Source organism: Cetorhinus maximus, chromosome 15 (genome assembly GCF_964194155.1).
Source record: "Cetorhinus maximus chromosome 15, sCetMax3.hap1.1, whole genome shotgun sequence".
Taxonomy (NCBI): Eukaryota; Metazoa; Chordata; class Chondrichthyes; order Lamniformes; family Cetorhinidae; genus Cetorhinus; species Cetorhinus maximus.
Genome location: NC_135893.1, coordinates 61,225,407 through 61,243,445, shown reverse-complemented (window position 1 = coordinate 61,243,445; position 18,039 = coordinate 61,225,407). Strand labels below are relative to the sequence as shown.

Below are 18,039 nucleotides of genomic sequence, written 5' to 3'. Positions count from 1 at the left end.
GTGTGTCTGACCACAGGTTTCCAATTGGTTTACTTGGACTGTGTACTTACTGTGAACATTGAAGTATAAAATAGTTTTTGTAACTTGTGTTATCTTTACAAATCTGTACATATCTGTAAAGAAATAGTTGTGGGTGAAGGAGTATTGTAATATAGTTCATATTTTGTTTAATGTTTTATTATTTTGTTAAAAGTTCATTAGCTGACTCCAGTGACTCTGTTCAGTAGCCACTCTCCACGTATCTAAACAAACAAAATTAAAAGTTAGGATCTATCAAGCTGGGTTCCTCTCTGGGATCAGGCTTGTCCGGGGTAATCTCAACTGGGATCATAACACCATGAACACTTTAATCACAGAAAATGGTTCATCTTTAAGGACTAAGAACATTCTGGAAGAATTTGTGTTTTAAAAGACACTGTCCTTTAAAGCAGGGGTGGGGAACCTTTTTCTTATCATGGGCCATTACACATAGACAAAATCAGCCACAGGCCACACACACACACACAAAGCAACAATGTGGATGGAGCATTAGTGCATAAAACTGCATCGTCAACTTGTAATCTGCTGATATGAGCTCTTCCCACAGAACAGCAAGCAGTCAAAGATAATGTTTCCCGGCATTCCTGGTGTCATTAAGTTTCCCAACCCAAAAGTCTAACGTTCACCTGGGACTTAATTGTTTTCACATGCCATCACGTCAGTTACAAAGACAAATGAGCAGCCATGCTGTCATGATGAGGCAGTGGATTCGAATCCCATCACGGCAGATGGTGGAATTTGAATTCAATAAATATCTGAAATTAAAATTCTAATCATGACCACGAAACCATTGTCATTAAAAATCCATCTGGTTCATTAATGTCCCTTAGGGAAGGAAATCTGCCATCCTCACCTGGTCTGGATTACACGTGACACCAGTTCCGCATTAATATGGTTGACTCTTAAATGCCCACTGAAATGTATCAAAACTGCTAAAAAGTCAATAAAAAGGAATGAGGCCGATCGGACCACCCGGCATCGACCTAGGCACCGGAACTGACAACAGCAAACCCTGTTCTGTCAACCCTGCAAAGTCCTCCTCACTGACATCTGGGAGCATGCCCCAAAATTGGAAGGGCTGTATCACAGACAAGTCAAGCAACAGCCTCACGGAAACACACCTTACAGAGCATGTCCCAGACATCATCATCACCATCCCTGGATATGTCCTGTTCAACAGACAGGACAGACCCAGCAGAGTGGTATACAGTCAGGAGCGAGTTGCCCTGGGAGTCCTCAACATCAACTCCGGATCCCATGAAATCTCATGGCATCAGGTCAAACATGTGCAAGGAAATCTCCTGCTGATTACCACGTACTGCACCCCCTCAGCTGATGAATCAGTACTGCTCTATATTGAAAAACACTTGGAAGAAGCACTGAGGGTGGCAAGGGCGCAGAATATACTCTGGCTGGGGGACTTCAATGTCCATCACCAAGAATGGCTTGGTAACACTACCACAGACCAAGTTGGACATAGCTTCTAGACTGGGTCTGTAGTAGGTGGTGAGGGAACCAACAAGAGGAAAAAAACATACTTGATCTCATCCTCACCAACCTGCCTGCCGCATATGCATGTGTCCATGTCAGTATTAGTGGGAGCAACCACCACACAATCTTTGTGGAGACGAATTCCCATCTTCACACTGATGATACCCTCCATCGTGTTGCATGACACTACCACCATGGTAAAGGAGATAGATTTCGAACAGACCTAGCAACTCAAGACTTGGCATCCATGAGGCGCTGTGGGCCATCAGGAGCAGCAGAACTGTACTCAACCATAATCTGCAACCTCATGTATCCCCCACTCCACCATTACCACCAAGCCAGGGGATCAGCCCTGGTTCAATGAACAGTGCAGGAGGGCACGCCAGGAGCAGCACCAGGCATACCTAAAAATGAGGTATCAACCAGGTGAAGCTACAACACAGGACTACTTGCATGCTAAACAGCATAAGCAGCAAGTGATAGACAGAGTTAAGCGATTCCATAACCAATGGATCAGATCTAAGCTCTGCAGTCCTGCCACATCCAGTCGTGAATGGCGGTGGACAGTTAAACAACTCACTGGAGGAGGAGGCTCCACAAATATCCCCATCCTCAAATGATGGAGGAGCCCAGAACATCAGTGCAAAAGATAAGGCTGAAGCATTCGCGACAATCTTCAGCCAGAAATGCTGAGTGGATGCTCCATCTCTGCCTGCTCCGTAGGTCCCCAGCATCACAGATGCCAGTCTTTAGCCTATTCGATTCACTCCATGTGATATCAACAAAAGACTGAAGGCACTGGATACCGCAAAGGTTAGGGCCCTGTCAATATTCCGGCAATAGTACTGAAGAACTTGCCGCGCCCCTAGCCAGCTGTTCCAGTTGCAACACTGGCATCTAGCCAGAAATCTGGAAAATTGCCCAGTTATGTACTGTACACAAAAAGCAGGACAAATTCAACTGGGCCAATTACTGCTCCATCAGTCTACTCTCCATCATCAGTAAAGTGATGGAAGGGGATCATCAACAATGCTATCAATTGGCACTTGCTTAGCAATAACTTGCTCACTGGCACTCAGTTGGGGTTCTGCTACAGTCACTCAGTTTCTGACCTCATTACAGTCCTGGTTCAAACAGAGCTGAACTCCAGAGGTGAGGTGAGAGTGACTGCCCTTGACATCAAGGCAGCATTTGACCAAGTGTGGCATCAAGGAGCCCCAGCAAAACTGGAGTCAATGGGAATCAGGGGGAAATCTTTCCAATGGTTGGAGTCATTCCTTGCACAAAGGTAGATAGTTGTATTTGTTGGAGGTCAATCATCTCCGTTCCAGGGCATCACTGCAGGAGTTCCTCAGGGTAGTGTCCTTGGCCGAACCATCTTCAGCTGCTTCATCAATCACCTTCCTTCCATCATAAGGTCAGAAGTGGCAATGTTTGCTGATGATTTCACTCTGTTCAGCACCATTCACAACTCATCAGATACTGAAGCAGTCCATGTCTAAATGCAGCAAGACCTGGACAATATCCAGGCTTGGGCTGGCAAGTGGCAAGTAACATTCTGGCCACATAAGTGTCAGGCAATGACCATCTCCAACAAGAGAGAATCTAACAATAGCCCCTTGATGTTCAATGGCATTACCATTGCTGAATCCCCCATTATCAACAGCATGGGGGTTACCATTGACCAAAAACTGAACTGAACTAGCCACATAAATACTTTGGCTACAACAGCAAGTCAGAGGCTAGGAATTGTGCAGCGAGTAACTCACTTCCTGACTCCCCAAAGACTGTCCACCATCTACAAGGCACAAGTCAGGAGTGTGATGGCATACTCTCCACTTGCCTGGGTGAGTCCAACTCCAACATTCAAGAAACTTTACACCATTCAGGACAAAGCAGCCCACTTGATTCCACAAATATTCACTCCCTCCACCACCGACGAACAGTGGCAGCAGTGTGTACCATCTACAAGATGCACTGCAGAAATTCACCAAGGCTCCTTAGGCAGCACCTTCCAAACCCACGACAGCTGCCATCTAGAAGGACAAGGGCAGCAGATACATGGGAACACCACCACCTGGAAGTTTCCCTCCAAGCCACTCACCATCCTGACTTGGAAATATATCGCCGTTCCTTCACTGTCGCTGTGTCAAAACCCTAGAACACCCTCCCTAACAGCACTGTGAGTGTACCTAGACCGCAGGGACTGCAGCGGTTCAAGAAGGCAGCTCACCACCAACTTCTCAAGGACAATTAAGATTGGGCAATAAATGCTGGCTTAGATGGCAAAACCAACATTCTGTGAAGTGAATAAAAATCATCTGAGACAACAAAAAAAAAGTAAATTAGGAAATAGAAAGATCAATAGATTTATGTATTCAGGCTACACAAAACTTGAGCTAATTTTAATTTTTAGAAATCTTGCTGTGGGCCAGATGAAATTGAGCAATGGGCCAGATCTGGCCCATGGGCCGTAGGTTTCCCACCCCTACCTTAAAGGGTTAATGCAGCACTCTGATTGCTCTTCCTGGTAAAAAAATATTCTTTTATAGAAAAGGTAATTAAGCAGTTTTAAAGAAGCTGGAAACCTTTTGACCTTGATGGACAGTTTACAAAAGGGATCACGTGATTGTTTATGGCTCTGAAAGAAAACATGCCTGGAAAAACTGTGTTTAAAAGTTGATTTTGGTTTTGTTTTGAGAAGAGAAAGGACCAACTGCTTGTGAAAGGAAAACAGCAGCTTTTTTGCCCAGAGCCAGTCCAAGCAGGAAGTGAATATAAGCTGCTCCTAAGTTGCTTGGTGCTGGAATAGTATACCTGCTATTGTTCCTGGAGTCCACCTGAAAAGAAATGCAAGGGTCATCAATTGTTTTGCATAACCCAGACGCCATTTCAAGGACTCCACCATCTTTCCTTTTCCCTTGAACCATTGACTTTTAACCTTTGGCAGAGTTTCTCTATTTTTATTTTATTATTTTTTTTATTATGAGAGTCTGTGTGTGAGAGACTTAGGGTATCTTGAAAGAGTAATTAGTATACTTTCATATTCCATACTGTATATTAATAAGCTTTCAACAAGACTAGTTTTATAATAAACTAATAAGTTTGTTGTTTATTTAAAGAAGCCTGGTTAAAGTTTATTTTATTCTGGGCAACGGTAGCGAATGTAAATGATTGGCCATTTTGGTAAGTGATCTTGTGGAGTAGTGGGGCTAGATCGACTACGCACTTCTCCCATTCTGGCCATAACAACAGTGACTACAACTCAAAAATATTTCATTGGCTCGAAAGCACTTTGTATGTCCTGAGGTCATGAGAAACACTATTTAAATGGAATTCATTTTTAGTCAGTTGGTTGACTATACACTGGGGGAGTATTCTTATTCTTGTGAAACAGAGGGACATGTACCCAGAGTTCCTGCGCTTCTCCTTGTAATGAAGTACAGGGCAGCAGTGATTTTAATTGTCAGCTGTCGCACCGTGCATAGTACTTGCAATTCTCAGTCAGAAGATTGTGGGTTCAAGTCCCATTCCGGAGACATGAGCACAAAATCCCAGCTCAAACTCCATGCAGTACTGAGTCAGCATTGCACTGTCATCTTTTGGATGAAGCATTTAACCAAGGCCTTCTCAGGTGAACATAAAACATCCCATGGCAATACTTTAAAGAGCTTCTCCCCAGTATCCTGGCCAATATTTATCCCTCAATCAACATCACAAAAGCAGATTATCTGGTCATTATCACATTGCTGTTTGTAGGAATTTGCTACATGCAAGCTGGCTGCTATGTTTCCTACATTACAACATGATTACACTTCAAAAGTACTTCATTGCTATAAAACATTTTTGAGAAGTTTAGCGGTCATAAAAGGCAGGATAGAAATGCATTTTTTTTCTCTGACTAGGTGGTGGACTATCATCCTGGGCATGAGGGAGAAATGCTGGTGGAGGGATGGGGAGAAAATACAAATGAACGAACAGTCCCAAAAATTGTTAGATTGCAATGGAAATTTCCTTGAGCATAAACAGTAGCTCCGTAATGTCAGCTTTTCCTGTAACATTTTGCCAAAAAGTAGATCTCCGATGACTCCTTCCGGCTCGCAGCTGGTTTTAAAATTTTCACCTCTCTAAACAATTCAGTTAGTCGGTTTTGGAGGAGGCGGCTATTAGACCCATCCCAGAATTTACAGAGCAAGGTGCCACCAGGACTCAGGACCCTCCTGGCCAGCCCCAGGACACACAGGCACAGCTTGGCCAGTTGCTGTTGGTCCAGCTCGCGGATCCCACTGGCGTTCGGTGCCACATCGCTGAGGATCACCTGAGCCTCTCCCGTCGGCAGGGATTCCTGTATTCTAGCTTGAACTGCAGGATCCAGGAGGTCAGAATGAGGCAGGAACACAGCACCATCCAGTGGGGGGATGTGTAAAAGATCAACTCCCACTACAAAACCTACAGGAGCATCCAGATCTGGAGTGAGGGGAAATGAAATGAAGATCATCAACAAACCAGAATAAACAAACAGATGCACATTATGTTTTGAGACAGGCTCCTTTGCCTGTTTATCCCAATCCCTCCCGACACAATATTTAATTCTTTTCCTTCGTCTAAACTAACCTTAGTCAAGAGGGGACACATCCCCAGGCACATTTGTAGTGATTAGTTCCTTTAATTTTACCTGTTTCCTTCTCCAAGAGGAAAGATATGAAGTGAAAAATCTGCAGGTTGGCACCTTACCCAAGTGGCATTCTCAAGTGGCACATGGTCAGAGGTGTCTATCGTTGTTCAGTGGGTAGCACTCTCATCTGGGTAAAAATATTGGGGGTTCCAATCACACCCAAGAGACTGAAGCACAATATCTAGCCTGACACTCCAGTGCACACTTAAAATCACCTGCAAGCAGGAATGAGTCATCCGGGATTACTTTTTAGAAAAACACTCAGGTAAAGCTGATGCTTCTGAATGACAAAGAACGATTATTCTCAAGGGAATTGCAAACTAATGATTTGTAGGACCATTCATTCATTTATATATTCTCCCTATCCTTTCACTGCATTGTTGGGGGTGCTATCTTTCAACTGAGGCAAAAACACCAGGAACCCTCCTGTCTTCTCAGATGGATGTAAAAGATCCTATGGCACTATTCAATGAAGAGCAGGGGAGCTCTTCCTGATGTCTTGGCCAATATTTATTTGTCAACCAACATCTTTAAAAACAGATTTTCTGGTCATTATCATATTACCATTTGTCCACCTTGAGTTGTATGTCACTCACCATTGCTAGTGGCATTGACCCTGTCAACTGCAACCTGGCTCCAGGCACCTGGTGCTGCACCACAGTCAATCACGCTGATCCCAGGCCTCAAGATGCTGTGCTTCTCATCAATCTCCAGTAACTTAAATGCGCTCCGACAGCGGTAGTTTTGTTGTCGGGCAGATTTCACATATGGGTCCCTCAGTTGCCTTGATAACCACCTCTGTTCAGCTGGTGTTTTTTTTAGCTGTTCCGCTGTTGTGTGAAACAGACAATGCCAGACCTGAGAGATCATATTGCCCTGTCTAATAATGGGAAGAATAAAAATATCTTACTATTTTCAAGTATGTTTTGTTTTTTCACTTCAGGGATCACACTTCTTCCATTTCTCTCCCTAATTCTATCATCTCTCCCTCTGACTCCCCCTGACAGATTCCACTCAGCAATAGGTCAAGTGAAATGTAGAGTGGATGTTGTGGGCAACAACAACTTGCATTTATATACACCTTTAACATGGCACCAATAAGGACAAAGGTAATCAGGGCGCAGAACTCAGTGAAGGATAGGGTGCAGGTGATAGTGGTTTAGATGAGTTATAGTTTGTTGGGTACAGAACGTGGGAGACCAGGGAGCAGATTGCAGAAGTAGTGAAGCATAGCCGAGAGTCTCAGTAGCAGTGGGGATGGAATAGGGCAGTGGTGGTCGAATTTGCAGGTTCACCACATAGCAACAGGGAGTGGATTTAGATAGTGATTGGCTGAATGGAAAGCACTGTATTTATGTCACCTCTTCTAGTCCTACAATCCCCCACAATCTCTGCATTTCTCTAATTCTGGTCTCTTGCACATTCTCGATTTTACTCTCTCAGGCACTGACAGTCATGCCTTCAGCAGATTGGCTCCCACCCCACCATCTCTCCCTTTAATGTCCTCCTAAAACCTACCTCTTTGGTCAAGTTTTTCGTATTCTGAACTAATATCTTATGTGGCCCGGTATCAAATTTTGTTTGATAATACCTCCATGAAGCGCCTTGGGCCGTAAAGGCGCTACATAAATACGAATTGTTATGACACTTCAGAGAAATGAAAGGGCAGCGAATGCCAGTTTATTGATTACGTGTTCGACAGGGAGATAAAGCGCTTTAAATAAATGAAGATCACAAACCGGACCTTGACCAGGCAGCGCAGCGCAAAAGTGTTCTCAAAGAACATGAAAACCCCGCCGAATCCAGCTGGAATCGCTCGCCCCGAGCCCAGGCTCCATGAGTCACAACTAACTGTCCCCCAGGAAACAAAACTCTACAAATTTACCAGCCAAGGTGAACTTTGTAAAGAATCTCCCCTGAACCGGCCGCACAGATATTTTCAGTAAAAAAAAAATCAAATTTAAAATGCATTCACTCTGTTTTAAAGTATTGGCGATACAGAAACAAAATCCTGCGCAAAAATGGCCTCCATCTGTCTCACTTGTTGTTTCCATCCGGTGTGTATAGAGTGTAACTCCCCATTCCACGAGCTCCCATTCGATCCTCATTGTTGGCGCTCGAGGGGCTCTCGATCTCTCTGACCCATTGCAGCTGGCGGGAGGCGAGCTGTCAATCAACCAACCAAGGTACCTGTCCCGGGCTCTCAACTAATCCCCAAACATCCAGGCTTCTAACTATTGCCCAGTGCTCCTGAATTAGTGAACGGCATTTACAGCGATAAGATTACATTATAACAGTGACTGCACTTCAAAAAAGTACTTGTCTGACTGGAAAGCTCTTTGAGATGGCCTGAAGTCGTAAGAGGCGCTATGTTAATGCAAATTGTTTATTTTATACTCCCATTACCCTCTTCGCACATCTCATTGTCTTCTCAGGAGCGGGAGTTATTTTTGAAGAGTCTCATCAGGCTGTGCAATCGCACTACCAGAGTTGGTGATTGCACCAAGGCCTCACTCCCTCCCTATCTTTGTAATCTCCACCAGCCCTACAACCTTCTCAGGTCAGCTGTGGCTCAGTTCATAGCACCCTCGCCTTTGAATCAGAGGGTTGTGGGTTCATGTCCCACTCCCGGAAACCAAGAACTGTGATTGTACTCGAAAGAGTTGCAATCTGTGACTGTTGGTAACTCGAAAGAGTTCCCGAATTCACTGTAGACCAACGTGAGTCCTTCCTTCTCAGATCTCTGCAATACTCGAACTCTGGCCTGTTGCTCGTCCCAACTCCTTAACTCGACCACTGGTGACTGTGCCTTCAGCTGGCTTGGCCCTAAGCGATGTAATTCCCTCCCTAAATCTCTCCCAGTCTACCCGTCACTCCTTTAAGGCGCTGCTTAAAGCCAGGCTCCTTAGTCGAGCTTTTGGTCACCTCTCCTAATATCTCCTTATGGGGCTTGGTGTCAATTTTTTTATGATTACATTGCTGTGATGCATTTTGGGAGGATTTACAATGCTATAAATGCAAGTTATTGAATGGTATATCAATGCTATTTTACACCCATTTCTTCCTGATTGAGAGCTGCCAGCCATTGAGAAGATACTGTTACAGAAAGATGATCCCCACGAAGTTGTTGACCCTAGTGATGGTCGTGAGGCAGCAGAAGATCCTCCTGGGATTAAAGAAACGAGGGTTCGGGGCCGGCCGCTGGAATGGGTTTGGAGGCAAAGTGCAACCCGGAGAAACCATAGAGGAAGGAGCAAAGAGGTAACACTCGTGGAGCTTTTTTTAACCAATTTTTCTTTCTCCCTCTTACTGCTGAGAAAGGTGGTTTGTCTAACTGGGGTACAATTCCAGCCACCCTGTTCAAGCCTAGAATAGTGTGTTGCATGCTTCATTTGGCCCATGTGCTGGCCCTTTGAAGAAACTATCCAATTAGTACCACTTCCTTTACACTTTCCCCATAACTCTTCATTTCCTTTCCTTTGCAAGTATTTATCCAATTTCTTTTAGAAGGTTATTATTGAACTTGCTCCGACACCCTTTCAGGCAATGCATTCCAGATCTTTGTACCTCACTTCCTAAAACAAAAATTCTTCTCATGTACTCTGGTTTTTACCAATTATCTTAAAACTGTGACCTCTGGTCACTTACTGTCCTGTCAGTGGAAACAGTTTCTCCCTATCCATTCTTTCAAAACCCTTCACAGTTCTCAATACCTCTATTAAATATGTCGTCTTAATCTTCTCTGCTCTAAGGAGAACAGCCCTAGTTTGTCCAGTCCCTCCACATAACTGAAGTCACTCATTCCTAGTACTATTCTAGTAAATCTCTTCTGCACCCTCTCGAAAACATTCTTCCAAAACTGCGATGCCCAGTATTGGACACAAAACTCTGGCTAGTTCATCACAGACACGAATTTGAATCCAGAACCTTCTGGTCTGGTTTAGTATCATGCTACCTTTCACCACGAGGCATCAAGGGAACTGTTGGCCTTTCTTTGATCTGTATGTCAGTGAATGCAACTCAATGCTGTTCAATGGAATTGAGGTATTGTACTGATCATACATGATCCAATTGAATAGCAGAACAGATACAAGAGGCTGATGGCCTGCTCCTGTTTCCCATGCTTCAGCCATCAGAAATGCTTTTTCGCAACCTCTTTTAAATTAAAGATAATTCCTTCTTCAGAGAATTATGGGAGGAGAGCAGCCTGACTGTAGACAGCTTGGAAAAAGTCGGAGAGATCAAGTTTGAATTTGTCGGTGAGAGAGAACTACTGGATGTTCACATATTTCATACAGATAGTTACCAAGGGGAACCAGTGGAATCGGAAGGTAAATAAGCATGCTTCAAAAATAATTCATTGACTGAAAGATGCTTTAGGGTGAAGTAAGCATGTGTTCAAATCCCACTATAGCCTTGCCCCTCCTTCCTAACTTACCCTGCCATACAACCCTCAGACATCCACACTCCTCCAATTCTAGCCTCTTGTATCTCACCAATTTTCATCTCTCCACCGTTGGCAGGCATGCCTTCAGCTACCTAGGCCCTAAGTTCCAGAATTCCCTCCCTAAAATTCTGCCTAAAAACTCTCTTTTCTATTGGGTACTCATTAAAATCTTTGACCAAGCTTGTAGTCATCTACCCTAATATCTTGTTATGTGGTTCAGTGTCTACTTTTGTCTGATTAGGCTCCTGTGAAGCACCTTGGTACTGGTACAGTCACTCAACTTTTTATCTTGGCTTTATATTTGCTGTTTTGGATTTGAAAAACACCACTATTCACTGAATTTCAGAGATGCGCCCGCAGTGGTTCGACCTGGACAAGGTTCCGTTTGACAAGATGTGGGCCGATGACATTTTCTGGTTCCCTCTGTTGCTCCAGAAGAAGAAATTCAAGGGTCATTTCAAGTTCAAAGGACATAACACCATCCTAGAATACACACTGCAGGAAGTGGATGAGCTAGAAGCTGACAAAGAGTCCTGATTCAGACAATTTGCACTCTGAAGTACAGGGAGATGGGGGTTGAGGGAACTTTTAACAAACGTTGAGAAACTACGGACATACACAGCAGCAAACTGTTACCAATAGCTGTTGCAATTTTCTTTTCAGTGGAAGAATTAAATCCTGTTGATATTTTTATAATTTTGCTCTGGAGGTTTAATAGCTGATTTAACCTCGAGTAAGCAACTCTACTTGGATTACTCCAGGAGATTTCATCACATCCTTGTGCCTCCAACTGCCCCACCTTCACACTCCCACCATTAATCACCCAACACATCCATCTTCCTTTCCCATACCAATTAGAGAATCAATTCATTACCTGATTTGATGATTTTTGGCTCGTCAATTAAACTGCTTTTGGGCTACCTGATACTCCAATAATTTTTCATTTATGCCACTCTTGGAATTTAAAGATTAATCACTGCCAAGTCAATCCAGGAGAGTTTACAACCCTGATCCTGGGTCTGTGTCTTGCTGCACTGGAATGCTTCAGCACAGCAATTATAGGATAATCAGGTGGGGTTGATACACACATTGTTCAAGAATGACACCCAATTTTCCAATATTCCCTACCCCACCCCATGTGATCCATCACATCGTTTGAACAGTAGCAAGAAAATCTCTGCGGTGTATTTGTACGGTAGCGGAAAATACAAGTGAGTTGGATAGTTTTAAGATGATTTGGACACAAGTGGAAGCTCATTGCCTTAATGTGATACCTGGACAACAAATTATGGAGTATGTAGAGATTTGGAGGCTTGTTACTGGATGTTGTTCAGATTCCATATAGATTGAATGATCCATTTGCTGTAATATAAAATGTGTTTTTTCTAGACTGCGATTTGTATTCATGGTCACAAGCAAATTTGCTTTCTTTTTTATAATACTGATTTTTTTTTTAAAAAGGAGGAAACTCCCAAAGTTTCTCCCAGTCTTTGGAGAGGACAAGGGGAGATATTCTAAGTGCCTCTCTGAAATTGGCCACTAGGTGGTGCAAAAGGGCAGTTATTTGTCAACAATCTAACTCAAAACCCAATGCCAGCAATCTTTTCCTTTATTCTTAAACCGTGCCAAATCTTTGCACAAGTGCATAAATCTCTTACATTAAACTCCAACTGTTATTCATCCCTTCCCTCTTTCATCACAATGACTTAAGAGCAGGAAATGAGGTGGGTGGCAACATAATTTCACAAAGCCGAGTACAGAAGCCATTTCACTCACCGCAAGCACTGGTTTATTTCCTCAGTATCCTGCATGCCCCCCTTTTGGGGTGATCTCACCGAGACAACCAGAGTTGGATTCAGGCTCCCAAAAGGTGTTCACATGAAAATAAATAAATTCAACAGGGAGGGCAAGGAAAGAGAAGTGAGAAGAGGAGGTGGAGGATTAGGCGTGCATACCCTAGCTGAATCATATCTGGAGTCTTGTTCCTTAGAGTGAATGGAGCATACAGGGCAGGAAGGGGAAGGAAAGCAGAAGAGATTAAAGTGTTGACCACACTCTGGATTGAGGGTCGAAACAGCAACTTGTGGAGAGAAAGCAAGGGATGGGGGGTTTGCAACAGGAATCTCCCTCCCATCCTGGCCAGGGCATTCCCCAACCCTTAACGCACAGAATAACTGTGTCTCAGACATGCACTCACAGTTCATGCCCTGTTGATATTGATGGAGACCTGGCTGGTTGGTAAGGGCCACATACTCTCATTGCCATAGCTACAGGGGGAATTCTATCTACAATGAAAAGGGAGCAAACCTAGAGTGCTGCTGCAAAGTACAGGGATCAGGAGTTGGAGTAATGCTTGTTGTGGTAGATTAGTTCAAAGACTTGCTGTCCGGGTGGCACAATTGATCTTTTGGAAGAAGTACCGGAGAGCTATGGGCATGTGAAACTACAGCCCAATATCAGTGTGTGTCCTCACAACAGATAATTCGAAAGATGTGGGAATTACAAGGGTTTTGTATGTAAGCACCACCATATTGCACATGTTGATACATTGGTGATGTTATAATGCCAAAGAGCAGCTCTTATAATCAATTCAAAACTAAATCTTAAACTTTCAGCTCTAATGTGGGTAGCAGGTTACAAAATAAATCAGAATTTCCCCTTCCTTCTTGTCATGTATTAGGAAAATCTGGAAATAAATTCTACTGACCAAATATATTTAAGGATACAAAGATTAAAAGGTCTAGCGATGCTGGACACTGATGGCAGAATCTCTCACCAGGGGCTTCGTTCATTCCACCATTCCATTAAAGGGTTAGAGAGTTGAATTAGAATGAACACCATCCATCTTATTGCATTACATTAGATCTGGAGTGTAATCTCCTTAATTCCAAACATTCTCCTAAGTGTACAATTATATTAGACAGCCAGACACATAGTTCATAGAATGGATGTGCTGGTAATTTGAAAGAGCTAGCCAATTAATCCCCCTCCCTGCTTTTTCCAAGATCCTCCCCTATGTAGGGCTCAAAGAAACTTGAGCACCCATTGTGTTGTTCAATCTAAATACAGTCTTCTAGATAGTTGCATCTGTCCCACAAACTCTATGGAGGATTGTTTTAGTCCTCTCTTGTAATCGGGGCTGTTCTCATTTACTCAGTTATATTGTTAAAAAAAATTGAATTTCTTAATGAGCAACTGCTTAGAACACAGAAGACATACCATTCCAGAGGTTTACATAATTTATTGTAGACTATTCTTATACACAGTAAATATATATTGCAAACCAATGAGTTTGCTTCATATTCTGTATATAATCTGAAAAATTTTAATATCAATGTTATTCAGTAAAGTGCATCAAATATTAAACGCCTCCAACTGATTGAGCAGATTGTATAATATCTTACCTTATAAGCATATACCATGTAGATAATCAACACAACTCTCCAGATTAGCAAGAACCATTTATATTTTAACATCCTTCCCTATAAACATCTCGCATGAAACAATTTCCTGAGCCACCGATTCTCTCCTCCTTTCTTTCCTTCCTTCCCCCCGCCCTCACCAAAATGTCTTCATTGCTTCTTTAAAAAAAACTGACAGTAAAAGAACATGGGGATGAAATCAGTTACAGCTCCCAACCCACAATCAGCCCGATTGGGAGATCAAAGGCTATACATTATAATTTTTCTAAATCACGTTAAAGGAAAGATGTGCATATTGCTCAGAAAAATGTTGCTGGGTCTTACCTCTTTTGCAGAGCTAAGTAATCCAATTGATAAATTTTCTTCATTAAATCTGATTATTTCCATCTGAGGTAATTCTCTATAAAGCACACTTATTTAATACAATTCTCCATGCTGCTCCTCTACTTAAAACATCCACTTTTTTTCAGCCGTAATGAGAAAACTCATTTGCTGTCTGTGAAGTTTTTTTGGGGAGGTTAGGTACATTGTCAAGAACTCCTTGGTCAGGTATCCAGCCAGTTAATTTGTAAGGTCCCTCTGCCCAAAGCAAGGTGTGTTAGCTTCAAACTCTCCAGCAGTTTCAGTTGGAGGTTTCAATTTCTTCAAATACCCAGTTCTGGGACCTCAAGTGAGCTGGTCAATTTCTAATGCCAATTTAGAAATAATTTCTACTATGAACGAAATTTACACTCAAACCCTGTCCGGAGAATGGGACATAAGTCACGTAGGCAAACTGCAATAAACTTAAATCAAGGCGTCAGAGATGAAACAGCAATTGGGAGCACCCAGTCCCCAGGAAGACAGAGACTTAAGGCCATTGTGGAGTCTTACATTGGAATCTCCTGATTAACAGGGACTGCATACAGTGACGTCACTATTCCCAGCCAGAAGAGAGATGATTGGATAATTCCCTTCAATCACGCCTGAAGATTTCACTGAAAATGAATCAAATTGATTTTACACACAATTTGTATTCTGAAACTATCCTCCATTCACTGCATTTTGCTGGAGAAATTACCTTGCTTTTACCAGGAGACGGTCGTTGCAGTTTTGGTCATGGGTCATTTGTTATAATTCATAAATTCTTCAAATAAACTCTGTAGACTCCGCTCAATGAATATGCTTTGCTATAAAAATCAAATGTTTGCTGTGAGCCCTGCCCCACCTCCAACTCTGACTGGTATCAATCAGCACTCTGATTAATGGACTTTGTCGCAAATAAAACAGATATTTCAACTGAACGTTTTAAAGCACATTTGGGTGAAGGGAAAGGGGCATCTCCCTATCTCAGGGCTCGGCAAGCTCAATTATATTCAAGGAAAAATATAAGTAAAGGCTCCTCTCTGATATCCCATTCCAGGCACCTCCCGCCAGCTTCCTCAAAAGTAGAATGTTTAGTCCTTACTCGGAGCAGCCATTGATTTGGTGACAAAAGGATCACTTCGCACAATCTCAAAGGCATCCTGCCACCACTGGGTGGAAATACACAAACAAAACATGAAAAGTCAGCATTCCAGGCTCCTTCATAAATCAAGAAATGGCAAAGTACAAAAAAAAAATCTAATTTTAGTAATTCCTGGAGGACCTTTTTGTGGCTTAATGCTCAGCGCATCAATAATTCTGTTACCCATGCCAAGTTAGTCAGCAACACAATCAGGAAATGAAAGCTCTAAAAGGTGCCTGCAGGACAGCTCTTCCCCAGTCAGTAACAGGGAAACATTCACTGGGTTTTTTTGGTCTCCTGTGTAAAAAGACTTGCATTTGTAGAAACCTTTGATGACTGCAGGATATCCCAAAGTGCTTTACAAGCAAAGTATTTTTTTAAGTATGGTCACTGCTGTAATATAAGTAATGTAGCAGCCAAACTGAGCACAGCAAGCTCCCACAAACAGCAATGAAATAATGACCTGATCACCGGTTTATTTTTTTAAATAATGATGCTGATTAAGAAATAAATATTGGCCAGAACTACCGTGCTCTTCCTCAAAATGTAGTGCAAGGGGATTTTTAGCAGAAGTAAATGACAGGATATTAATACAGTGCAACGAAAGAGATATGGAGTTTCCCCGTTTGTAATATTTTAAAAATCCAGCAGGAACGCGTTGCCTTTGGCCGCATATCACCCATTTTAAAATAGGCTGCTGGAAAGAACTACATCAGTACAGGACTGAGGAGCTTTCAGCCAGCAAATAGGCAAGATTACCAGAGCCTGAAAGACCATCATTAAAGTCACTGGAGAAACATTTGTGCTGGGCACTTGTATCAATTGATGGTTGATAGCTAAATTGTTTAACTGTTAAACCCTTTGTTTAGGATTAGCGAACACATAAAAGGAGCCCAATGACTACTTCTGTGCTGCCTCTCTCAAGTTCTTGCCGAGAGTGAGTAGGCTCAGCTATCACCCAAATCAAGGATGAGAGGGAGGGAAATTCAGGAACTAAGTGTGGGAGGGAGAGAACAAAATGAAACCCACACACCAACATTCTGGATGGCAGAAAAGCTGATTACTTTGTAGTTGGAATAAGCATCATGTTGCATGTATTTCTCTGGTGTAGTGCACCATGGAAAAGGTGACATCTTTTTATGAACTGGAGGCATTTCAAAACAACAATCCCAATGAGTTTCAGTCCTTCCACACTCATTTTACAAGCTTTAGTTGTTAGGGAGGGCAAGAGGTTGAGGGGAAAAAGTAAAAACCAAATTTCTGTAACGCCTCTCAAAAGCTTAGGATATCACAAAGCACTTCACAGTCAAAGAGATACTCTCTGAAGTGTAATCACTGCTGTGTTGTAGGAAATTTGGTTACAATCCAACATGCTCAAAACTTGGATAAGGAAATGAAAAGGTTGCTGAAAAAAATTACTTCCACAGGAAGTTTCAAAATGGATATTATTTCTCCCAACCCTCAATGACAGGGTTTAAGGTAAGATTCAAATACTTTGTGAAATTACAGGATTCTAGTGTATTCTTACTGTGAACGCTAACACCAGTAGCAATAATAATTACTGGGTGTATATAAATAATGAAGGCCTGTGTCTCCAAGTTTTGTGACAAAGACACTTGCCTCCTAATCTACTGCGAATTTAGAGAGTTGATTAACTTTTCCCCTCAAATTGAGGGAAATTTGGATTTCACAGGCTTAACCTGATTCCAAACCAGTTCAAGATAAAGTACAATAAATGTGTTTTCTACAAGATCAACCTGCAATCCTACCCAAGAGTCCTTCATCAACACTCACCCCAACACCCAAAGGTTGACTTCACCATTTTGACCTCACATTACTGTCAAAAAACCCTGGGAACTTGTGCAACAGCTATAAAACAGAACAAAACACACACAAGATAGAGGGAGTTTACAGCATGGCATCTGTTTCTGTTTTTACAAGGTCCTGGAGTTCAAGGGACATTGATAATCTACATGAAAATGTCTCATGATTTAGGTGACCCCCATTGAGTTAGTAGTTTGTAAAGAGTTCTATCAATGTGCTACATTGTAGACAACATAGCCCCTGTCAGTTATTGCATTCAAATGGTCGCAATACAGTGATCTGTGGAGACTGCTTAACATTTCAGGTGAATCCATTCTGGATTTGGTCTAAAAGGTCTATATTCAAAAAGGTTATTTTCCTTTTTAAAAATGCTGACAAACCTGTTTTTCCAAAGCTTGCTATTCTCATATTTATACACCCAGATATGCCCATTTTAAAAATCCTTAAAATTATTTCGGATTTTTAAAAAATAATAATTGAATAGCTTTCTGTGAGGAATCAGCCAATTCCTAACAAAAATCCTCAAAACCTTAAAAAAGGATTGTAGTTCCATGTATAAATTGGAATTTCCCGTTGTGCTTTCAGAGGCCAGCACTTCAGCCCCTCTCCAAAACCCTCAGAGGTGTAAAAGTATTTCAGATATGCGACTGTTCAA

At 42.3% G+C, this 18,039-nt stretch overlaps 2 protein-coding genes across 3 annotated transcripts; one reads left to right on the top strand and one right to left on the bottom strand.

Annotated features, from left to right (window-relative positions):
* Positions 1–4,348: 4,348 nt before the first annotated feature.
* mrm2 (mitochondrial rRNA methyltransferase 2) lies at positions 4,349–8,312 on the bottom strand. Of its 2 annotated transcripts, none has more exons than XM_078558540.1 (3): positions 8,247–8,312; positions 6,802–7,085; positions 4,349–5,997 (listed from the first exon to the last, which is right to left on the bottom strand). In XM_078558540.1, exons 1-3 carry the CDS (start codon positions 8,300–8,302, stop codon positions 5,573–5,575), a joined length of 765 nt encoding a protein of 254 aa, XP_078414666.1. In that variant the 5' UTR covers positions 8,303–8,312; the 3' UTR covers positions 4,349–5,572. The 2 variants fall into 2 exon arrangements, with proteins under 2 accessions (XP_078414666.1, XP_078414667.1); XM_078558541.1 differs by lacking the exon at positions 8,247–8,312 and adding an exon at positions 8,091–8,231.
* Positions 8,275–12,048, top strand: nudt1 (nudix (nucleoside diphosphate linked moiety X)-type motif 1). The gene is made up of 4 exons (XM_078558542.1): positions 8,275–8,391; positions 9,279–9,466; positions 10,391–10,536; positions 10,999–12,048. Exons 2-4 carry the CDS (start codon positions 9,315–9,317, stop codon positions 11,187–11,189), a joined length of 489 nt encoding a protein of 162 aa, XP_078414668.1. The 5' UTR covers positions 8,275–8,391; positions 9,279–9,314; the 3' UTR covers positions 11,190–12,048.
* The last annotated feature ends 5,991 nt before the right edge of the window (positions 12,049–18,039 follow it).